Source organism: Ambystoma mexicanum, chromosome 3q (genome assembly GCF_040938575.1).
Source record: "Ambystoma mexicanum isolate Mex_15411 chromosome 3q, UKY_AmexF1_1, whole genome shotgun sequence".
Classification (NCBI taxonomy): domain Eukaryota; kingdom Metazoa; phylum Chordata; class Amphibia; order Caudata; family Ambystomatidae; genus Ambystoma; species Ambystoma mexicanum.
This window is the reverse complement of record NC_090926.1, coordinates 381,024,714-381,035,684: the sequence shown is the minus strand read 5'-3', so window position 1 is coordinate 381,035,684 and position 10,971 is coordinate 381,024,714. Positions and strand designations below refer to the sequence as shown.

The following is a 10,971-nucleotide window of genomic DNA, read 5'->3' as shown; positions in this document are numbered from 1 at the left end:
ATGAAGTCGATGCATGCATAGGTGCTGAAGTCACATTTTTCTCTTTTGGCCTCAAAGGGTCACCACAATCTCAAAGTTTGCTTCATATGTGAATGTGACCATGTTTTTCTCTGCTAGTTTTATCCTTTCAATTGGTTGACTTGCAGTTCCCTCAACTAACAGCAAATCAATGGAGCTACAGCCCCCATGATGTAAACTGCCTAATGCCCTGTCTGCCTTCAGAGTGCTGGATGCAGACCTTCTGCAGATTTCACACTTGGTTTCACTGTGGTCTCATGGAAAACAGCAAACAGACACAAACACAGTGTCTATAAACAGGAACCTACGGTTGTAACAAAGAGAAAGCAGTGCTGTGAGACAATGGACAAAACTCCCTTGAAAAAAGGAAACGTTAAACCTGAAAAAAATTATCTAGCTAGTATAATGCCGAAAAACGTCTGTCAATGTCATGTAAATGGCATGTCCCAACCCAGTTTCTGTCTGATGCTTTCTCTTCCACGACTCAATCTGAAGTGGGTATCAACTTTCAAGGGCATTGTGGGAAGTACATACACAGCAAACCGAAATCCTACTTACTGATACCCATGCCAACGTCAAGTACTAAATTTCAAGTAAGCAAAGTTAATTACTATGGAGCAACCACTTCATGGCACATATCCTATGAATCCAAAACCGAATCACACGCTGAAAAATTATACATATTCATCAATATTCAATTTATGAAATACGCATAATCCATTTTTGAGCATGTGAGATCTTGCAGAACTATGTCCTTTGAAATAAAAAACAAAGCTCTGTCAAAGGACTGAACCCAGTTCCTAAGGCTGGTCCCCTTTTAAAATCTTTCGTATTCAAACCTCTACGCTAACGCTACTCTGGTTATGAAGCATCGAGAAGCGTTTATAGCATGCTGCGTCGCTTTGCGTTATGCGCCATCTAGGCATTCAGTGCCACTGCCTATACTGCAGAATGATTGATCATGCAACGTGCTTAGTATTGCTAACCCCACATAGGGGCAGTGAAAGTTGCTTCTAGCACCACACTGGAGTGAGTGAAGCATTTTGTTGTATTAACAATGGGGGAGGGGGAGGAAGGCATGCAGAAGGTAGCTGACCCAGATGAAGGGGCTTGTCGCGTGTCAGCTAGGATTAGTAAAGTACATGACAAATACTCTAGCACAGAATGTCATGGGTTCTGGCAGAAGATACAACATGGAATGTACAAGAGAACTCCATTGCCGGTTAGTAATATTGGGGAGCAATGTTCATGATTTGAAAGGAGAAAAACATTAAGTAGATAGCGACAATTGGTATTATAGTGATAGGAGAGTGCATAGGTAAAGACATGTCTGAAAAATCTTCCTTGAAGCAGTCACGATGAGGTGATGCTACCATCCAAGTTATCGGGGCTTGGAGTCCATCCTAGGAAGGCAGGCTTCCTCATTATGTATGGCCCCCATCTCTGTGGCTGCACATTGCCATAATGCACACGCCACGTCCAGTGGTTGAGGTGCTTTCTGTCCTTTCTGTGCCATTGATAGGAACCTACAGTTTGTGGTACACAGGCTCAGTCCTTGAGGCAAGCGACTGCCTAGCACTCTGCATCAGACTAATCATCTGGTGGTCACCACACTGCAGAGAGACTATTGAGTAAATGTTGGGAGACCAGCATTCACTTGGAGGTTCCGACTAGTCTTGTTGATCGTGGCCCTGACTTAATGTCAAGACTGTGGAGAAGGGCCATCACCTCGGCTCGAGAGCCAGTGAAAGGCCATCGTGCAGCTCGCAGGATGATTCCAAGTACTAGGACTTGGCAGACCTTTCACACACGTGCCTGTGTACGGCCTTGATGACCTTAGGAATGGGTCTCTGGTGTCGTGCACCTATCAGTACTGGACGATCAGGTGGTAAGCACTGGAAGATCTCCTCACAGCATCACAAACTAGTGGCGAGCGCTCACATTAAATCCTGTTGATCCAGAAAATGTTGAGATGCAAACACTGCAGGAAGGTGCGTGTGAACTTGATTACACAAATGCCTTCCATAAGAAGCACAGAAACTACACCCTGTACCCAATTGTTAGGAAAGACGTTATTTTTGCTGATCTCCTCTCCATAGACTTCAATGGGGAATCCATCTTTTTTGCTATGGTCTGCATTCGGTTTGGATATTTGGAGGCAAGTATCAGCTGCATTTAACTTGCTTTTGTTCACTTTTTATGAGGAGACTGATCAGTACTGGGAGACCCTGTCCTCCCTTAGTGGAAACTTATTTTAAAACTGCAGACATCGCCTTAGTGTGAAGTACTGTTGGCATACTTCATGTCTCTTTAACTTTTTATTTTGCAACTTTACTGTTTTAATGTGTCCAGGATGGCCGGTGGCAGCAGATATTTTCTTCCATGTTTTAACTATTCTTCACATGCATTTTACCGCAGTATGCCATTTAGAGTAACATATACTCTGAAATTGCAGTGCCACGAGAGGTTTGCCTGGCCAATAGCCATTTTTGTCCTTGCTGTTCCAGCCCTTGCAGGTCCGTATTGCCTTATATGGCAATCCTTTTCCCAGGACAAGTGGCAGTCTGGGTGAGGCATGATGGATGTGCGGGCTGGGTCTTTCTGGACCCAGCCCACATCCAAGCCAAAGTGCGTCTGTTGCTGGGCAGATGTGGCAGCCAGATGCTGTCCATGATTGGACAGCCCCTTCCAGTTCGAATGGTGCAGCACCTTATCATGGAGGACTTGAGGGAGACTACAGTCCAAATAGTAGGACAACTGCAACCATTCGACAGATCATCATTGGAGCCAAGCCCTGTAGGAAAAACGGCAGCCTGTGGATCACTAACAGCATACCAGCATTGCCTCCAGCCAAGTCCCGGTGAAGACCTGCTTCGCTCTAAAGATCTTCAGAAGGCACTTGTAGGTGTTTTGACCCCTGGACTGATGGGAACAACCTGTCGCAACCCTGCTCCAGGATCCGTTCCTGCTGTGCCTTTGGAAGTCTCCCTGGACCACCTAGTGGAATGGGCCAGCTCCCCCAGGGCTACCTCGCTGCACCAGTTGCTGTTCAGCCTCTGAATTCTGTAGATCCTCAGGTTGTAGGAAGAGACCCCTCCCTGCAGTTTCTGCCTTCCTGACCCAAGAGACGCAATGCAGGGCCTGTTCTCCTTTGCTCACACCACCAGGATCGCCTGTCGCCACCCGGTCGGGGTGACCACCGGAGCAGCCCTCGCATCCTGGACATCCCCAGAGGTTGCCTGCTACGCTGAGGTTTTTTTCCTTGTTGTGCCAAGGGTATACAGCTGTGCAGTTTCCAGTACTGTCACATCTGAGTACACAACCACCGACTAGCCGGGGAAATTCCAATAGTGACCTCTGCATCCACTGTCCTTTGACTAGACAAAGCATAGAAGAAAGTAGGCTCTGGATTCAGGAACCCCTGAAGTGGTTGCTGAAGAAATCAGAGTAAGGGGGGTGAGTTTGCATACCTATTTTTAAATCCCCCTGCCATATGGTTGTATGTACTGTGACAAATCTAGGCAATCCGTCTCCTCTCCCCAGGGGAAAAGCCACTCTGTTTGAAGCTAGGGGGGTGAGCACACTAAGCAAGACCGTCCCTAGGGATCAGGGAAAGCGGGACCTCACTGGTAGAGATTCCTTCTGTGGGACAAGGTCTCCCATTCCTTTAAGGAACTCCCTCCAAAGAACATAATTTCTGCCCATCTGGGAGTAGAAGAAACTAATGGTATGACTATATGGACTGTTAAATGCTGGAGGCCAGTTGTAGTTAGCTGTGGACGTACACAAATACACCCCTTTGATGTGTGCAAGGGTGAATAGAGATGAAGAATCGTGAATAGAGAACAGATCCTTCACAGAGGTGAGCCCCTAGCATATGGACGTCCTGGAGGGACGAAGCCGCACTAGACGGCGGAGCCAGCCGTAGCGTGGAAGCGAAGCGAGGAAGCAAAGATGCCACAAGGCTGGCGCCGAGAGAGGCGACACCGCCAAACTAGAGACTGCGCCGGGTGAATCATCCAATTTGGTGGAGTGACCACGCTGCAGCCGTGATGGACCAGGGAACTGAAAACATTTTTTTTAAAAACACATACTAAGACCACAAAGAACAGAGGAAATAATCCTCTGTTCTGGATATGACATCCAAGGAGTCTGCCATGCCGGGCAGTATCTAAGAAGAAGATGCCTATAGAGGTGAATGAGCTGAAAGAGAAACAGAGATGTGAAAACCATCTTCCTTGGCAGTGTGAACACGGTGCAGCCATGGTGGGTGAGGGACCCAAGAAACAGCACCAAGGCCAGGACAGAACAGACGAAAGAAACATCTGTTCTAAATACAATAAACAAGAGATGTGCTGGCTGGGCAGCATTCGAGAAGCAGACACTTCTGGACAAACCACACAGAGAAGGGAGGCCAATGGCCACAACTCTGCTGCGAAGTCACCCTGCTGGAGTACGTCAAGAAATATAGAAGGTATCGGGGTGGCAGAGGGTGGTGAGAAGAGCCCCGTGAACAGAGAAAGAGGGTCACGGGAGCCTTAAAAACCGGAGAGATGAATATGTGATAGAAATATTGAAACCAGCACAATTCCTAAACCCACAAAGCAAAAGGGGTCTGAAAGGCCCAAGAGAACTAAGACATTTGTGGAAACGCCACACTTAAGGGAGTCTGGAGGATTCAAGCAAGGAGGCTATGATATAAAGCCAAGAGACATTTGGGAAAACCCAAACAAGAGAGAATTCAACAAATGGGTTCCTGATATAACCCCAAAGAGACATTTGGGAAGTTAAGAGATGGGAACCGGGAGGGTCCGAGCAAGTGGGCCAAGTTATAAAGTCTAAAGTAAAGGTGGGAAAAGGATAAAGAAATCATTTCAACCTGTAAATAACTAGAGACATTTAAATTAAAGAGACTTGCAACTTTTACTGAAGAGATTAAAAAGAGTCAAAACCCTTTTTATTTCGAATGGTTTGAAAACTATCTCCAGAGTGAAATCCTCTGAACATTGACCCAAGAAATACTAAGTGAGAAGGCCATCACCTGGGCCCATTTTATGTCCTTTGAATATAGTGGTAGGGCTAAATAGGTTACGGAGTGAGTACTGCCTTTTTTGTTGATGACTGAAGAGCGCCATTAGTTTACGTTATAGGTAGGGAAATCCGTCATAGCCATAGTGATAGAGGCATTTTTATTTTCATTAAACACAGGTCATTCCTGAGTCCGTCTCCTTCTGGTTCACCACAGTGCATAAAGTCCCAAACCCAAATCCCCCTTACCTAGGTGGTCTGGTCAAGCATCCTTCTGGGGATTCCCCTAGAGTGGTGGGATTGGGAAAGGGACCCGTAAGAACTTACCCTGCTTTTCTATTGTGGAACACTTATTTGAAACCATTGTCCACGAATCATAGTAAATCCTCCTGCAAAGTGAACCTTGAGGAACTGACGTCCTTTGGGCCATAAACCTAATTTCCTAGAATGGCTGGGCTTATTAAGAATATGAACCTACATCTAGTTTTTCTTGAAGGCATTTTAACTGTTTTCTACCAACATACTTGCCCGTCTCCAACTGGTTGTAAATTGACATGTGCTCTTTTCTTCATTAATTTAAAATACACAGTTATCTAAAGTATTGTGTTTAACATTGCTTATAATTGCAGAACTGTTTTAAAGGTAAAGTGTTGGTGTTCTGTTAGTAGAACCCTCTCGCACCCCCAACCGACCCACATCAGGGAATGTATGTACAGTAGTAGTGTGACAATGCCAACAGGAGGTTTTTGTTGCTTAGAGTGTATTCAAAGGCCTAATCAATAATTGTCTATTTCTGTACATCTTCAGTCTAACTTGAATTATTGGAGTGCTGTGTGTCTCTCTCATGGTAGCCCGAGACCACTAGCCCCTTCCTTACTGCTCTGCTACCCTACATTGATACATTTTAACTAGACCTCAGTGTCTTCTCCCTGTTCACTATAGTAGAGTGCCCTGCCCTGCCCCACCAAGGTTGATTCTGAAAATCCATCTCAACACCAAGACATTAATGCGAGGGAAGGAAAAAAACCAACACCACACACAGTGTGTGATGAAACACACTGCTCCTTACCGATGGTCCTGTACCATCTCCATCTCCTTGATACCATAAGCATATGTGATGGAAGATTTGCAGAGGTATGGCTGAAGTGATACACCCAAGGCACAACGTTTTTTCCTTACACGACACACAGTATATTTAAAAGACTTCATTCTTGTCAGGGTGGATTATGGGATAAACATCTAAGTTTCTCTGTACAAATGAAAACTGTGTCCCCATTTCCGAACAATCTAAACAAAGTTGAGACAAACGGAAAACCTATAGTTACTCTGCTTTTCCCGGTCTATCGGAGATGCTTCTATCTTTCCAATTCCCCTTCCTTGTTCCAAGGTTATAGTGCTCTGCACGCTTCTTGCTGGTTTCAAGGTTATACCACAAAGCACACCTCTTGATCCTCTAAAGATAGTCTCATGGATAAAATGACCAGGGACAGAGCTATAGCGCCTATCTAACTATACACCCAGGTATATGGCACCCTGTTTGCTCTTACAGCCAGTCTCAGATATTCTCACCCACTGCGTTCCAGTCTCACAGATCTCTCCTGGACTCAAAGGCCCCTCGGTTTTCTTCAGTGTCCCAGTCTCCAAGAATCTGTGCTCACCCAGTTCTCCAAGGTTTCAACTTTTTATTCTTGCAGGTTTATCTAGTTTTATTTGCAAATGTCAGCCCTCTGGCATAAGAGGGTTCTCGACTTCTCACTTTCCGTTCTCCTGGCATCAGCATCTTTCGGAATGATCTGAGCAACTGCCATGTTTTGCTGGAATGGCTTGGTACTGGTAATGCCCCGTGAACCATTCTTTTAGCCCCTCTAGTTGTTTTGAGATTACAAATGTTTAACTCCGATCACCTGCCGGCTGTGTGTGCACCGCCAAGGCTTCAAAATACCTGGTGGCCATTTTGGGAACAGGAGGAGTTGCCACCTTGTGTCCAGGTTGCTGTGGGGGTTTTCGGTGGCATCTCACTGCAAATGCCTAACCAGCTAAGTGCGCTCTAGTGGGGAGCGCTGCTCTGTTCAAAAAGATCATACAGCACCTGCCTTCTGACATGGAGTCCAGGCTCTGAGGTGGTGAAACTTGGCAATGGGTCTGATCTTGCACATATAACAACTCAGATACTAGCTCTTCAGATTGGGTTAAGAACCACTGTCGTGTACAATTTAGGAATTGCAGTCAGGCAGAATAGACAAGAACCCTTTACTGGTGTCACCCATTACTCGGATTATTTTAAAAGGTGCTAGTTGGCCTGGGGAGCCAAAAGTGTCTCCTGGCAGCAGTCGGGCTCAGTCCAAAATAGCTCTTCTAGGCTACAAAGAACTATAGAGCTCCTAGCCATTTCAATCCCTGTAACTGGTAGGAATATGATCAAGATCCCACAATGCACAAACTAGCATTTATTTTAAATCCAAAACAAACGCCCAGGATCGCAAACATATTTTATCATTAGATATGTGCAGCCAGGGACAAATGTTACACATACAGTCAAGCGCAGAGCAGATGCGACTATGCTCTTCAGAAATAGTGTGTCATCAAGATGGTATTCAGCATTTCTGAAAGTGGCATAAAGCAAAAAAGTTATAACAATCACATGCTGCAATATAATTTATATACACCACACAAGATGGATCAGCTTTTACTTAATCTGCTTTATTAACATTTAGCGAACTACTTTAAGTTAATAAGGTTACAGTGTCCAGCGGTTGCTGCAGTATATGAAAAGGCCTGGAACAACAGACCATTCAGCTGTCTTAGGTTGTGGAATAACAGGAATGCGCTTTTTTTCATGTAAGAGAAATCATACATATGAAGTCAACAAATTAAAATTGCAAGTGCCAAATAAATTATTTAAGAAATTAAAAGTTTCCTTTTTCACAAAATTGGCAACTGGATACATTTTTTAATTAGTATTTTATACCCTGCTTTTCAATGTGGAAACAATGAAATTCACAGCAAAAAATTACAAGATGAAATAACAGAAACGATACTTTACTGATTCTTGGGATCCCAAACTCCAAATGTTTTCGGTGCAAGTGGAAAGGGGATTCCACTGCTTTTTGGTGGTTCAGTAACTGGCACAACTGTTTTTGACAACTATTCAAACGGGGTTCCACTGTCTGCAAAAACCGGACTGATTTTGGCAGAGGGTAATCATTTCATGGTACATTGTTCCCACCTAGATGCTTACACATACTAGACGAAGGCAGTTTCGGAGGTAGCTGAAAAACCAGGAATGTAATTTCCATTAGTCCCGAATGATATAACGCATTGGTGCGTCAGGATTTTTAGGGCTTAGACCGGGCCCATTTTTAGCCAGTATCCTTGGCAGACTGAACGACATTAAATTTCCTTTCATGCGTGTAAAATCTGGATGTAGTTGTCAAGTCGTGTAGCGTGAGGTTGACATTTTATCACAACTTCTCGGGAGTTTGGGGGTGTCAGTGTAATTAACCAAAATAAAGTCAAAGGGTAAACCAGCTCACTACAGCATCCTCCACAACCCAGCAGACACACTGTGTGAAAAGATCAATTGAACAATGAAGTGTAAATGTAAACTGTGATGTAACATGCTATTGCACCAGTTCTGAAATTCCGCACGAAGTCCGTGTTGCATTACTAAGCGCATAAAACAGCAATAGAAGCTATAGTGTGAAAGTCATACCATACATATAGGAATAAATACAGATAATGCCTTAAACCAATTGTAAGCCTAAACTAAGAAAGGCTGTACACGTATCGTACAACTGTGACGTGTGCTTGGATAATAAAACCGTGATACCTCCCAGCGCCTTTACAGAATGGAAAACGCGGTTTGCAATGTTGAAATAAAAGAACCATGGCACTCACGAGTGCCAGAAGGACATTATTAAGGTAAGCTCCAAAAGACGGACGCGGGCAAATATGTTAGGGGGGCCTGATTTGGCTTATATAAGACCTTACCCGAAGCAGCTCACCCCCCTTGTTTTGCGTGACTGACGCCGTTTCCACTGGACAGCTCGGTACGACAGATGTCTGCTTCTGACAGTAGCATTACTGCCTCTCTTCATCCCTAGAGAATCATGCTACTATCTTTATGCAGCGCCACACATCCGCCTTATTTCAATTGAGTTCCAAAAGACTTGGCATTACCTAACAGCTAGAGAGGAAACATCACTCGAGAAAATGATTGGCTACCCCAAGCTCTTTGTTGCAGGCTTGCAGCCATCCCGCAGATCCGCTCTGCAGCATTTAACACAAATTAAAATTAAGGCGCCCCATTCCTGTAATGCAGTTGCAATGAGAGATAATCCAAAAACGGGAAGGCTAAACCATCCATAGGCCGCATACAGGTAGGCAAGGATTGGTGGAAAGATTGCATGAAAACTAAGGATGTAAACTTGTTTCCAGAGCCAGGTCAACGGGAACCATATTATGAGGGTTTGAGCTGCTCCAGACTACATTTTGAGACTCTTATCTGTAACAAGAGAACTATCACATCTCAAAGCCACAGAGGCACTACTTCCTCACCATAACTAAATAAATAAATGGGGCAGAGACTGCAAGGTCAGTATTCCCAGTGCAAATGTACTTATTAATTGACAGTCGGAGTTAAGAGGAACAGAAGCATAGCAAGAAGATATGACTGCCACATGCTTGCTAGCACTTGAATACTTCACGAGGAAGCACAATTATCCAAAGCAAGTTTTGAATACATTTATGCAAACCTAGCATAGTCATCAATGCCAGTGCAACACAAAAGAACAGTGCCATATGTGCAAGCTTTCTTTCCCACTTGGCGGAAACCCATCTCTCATTAACACTCCTCCTTATAAAAACAAAATGCCTTTGCCCTCTGAACACTAACAGGGAGAGGACAGATATATTAAACATCGAATGGTTTCCCAATTTTTAGACACAGGTCTCCAGTTTATGTCAGAGAGCGTCATGCCACTGGCATACTGATAGATGATACCCATTAGTGCCTCTGCTCAAAGAATCCAAGTACAAACCAGATTTTGGGTGAAGCAAGACTTCTTTTAAGTTAGTGATCGTGGACAGAACAATTACATGCTGCACATTGGTGAATGTAGTGCTTCCTTCAATAGACTACTCACGAAAATCCATACCAAATTACTATAAACGTGCGCATTTAGCAATTAGTAAAAATGGATTCCGGTCTATATGCGTGTTATGTTGGCAAGTAATAGACGAGGGCTGAAACTAGTTCTGGGCTCAGCCGGACACAGAAATCAAGTACTGGAGATTCTCAGTAGAGTTGCAAGAAAGGAAAGAGGAACCTGCAGGATTTTGCTGCTCTCTTATGCAAAACATACAACAGCTAGTTGACAGATTCCCCTTCCTTTTCCTCATGCCTCTCCTGCCAAGCTGCATCCTCGGATGCTCTTGGTATCACATGAAAAAGGTTTACGAGCACTGTGTCAAAATTGCACCAGTATTCATTCCGTGCAGAGGACAGCTGGTCCAACGAAGCAGTCTTGATATAACCATGTTGCGAACCTTCAGGGGATAAGTGGCCCAAGGCTCAGCTCCACGTGGTGGGTGAGCCACACGGCTTCTGTTGAAGTGTCGCCTTCATCTATGGGACGAATAGGAGTCGCCAAATTCCTAAACTCGTGCTTCAGCTTAAAGCTCACCATCACCGGCCCCTCTTCCTGTTGCGGGGTCACCTTAATGAACACTCCCACCTTGTTGGCCTTTCTGAAGGCGACGACACTGAAAGGGATGAAAGAAAAACAATTAAAGCCACACACAATCTCCTGCTCGACTAACAATTGGGGCACGCGTTAAAGAAGCTGAAGTTGTTCATGCAGGTTTTTAAAAAGTTGGTTAGTTTCAAATGGGGCAAAAAAGGAAGACCTGCACTCAATTCTTATT

General features: G+C 44.5%; 1 protein-coding gene across 2 annotated transcripts in view; it reads right to left on the bottom strand.

Moving 5' to 3' along the window:
• Positions 1-7,725: 7,725 nt before the first annotated feature.
• Positions 7,726-10,971, bottom strand: part of DCTN4 (dynactin subunit 4) — a 447,710-nt gene continuing 444,464 nt past the window's right edge. For both annotated transcript variants that reach the window (XM_069654034.1, XM_069654035.1), the window contains one exon: positions 7,726-10,809. In XM_069654034.1, coding sequence (XP_069510135.1) covers positions 10,596-10,809 — 214 coding nt within the window. In that variant the 3' untranslated portion in view covers positions 7,726-10,595. The remainder of the gene's footprint in view (positions 10,810-10,971) is intronic.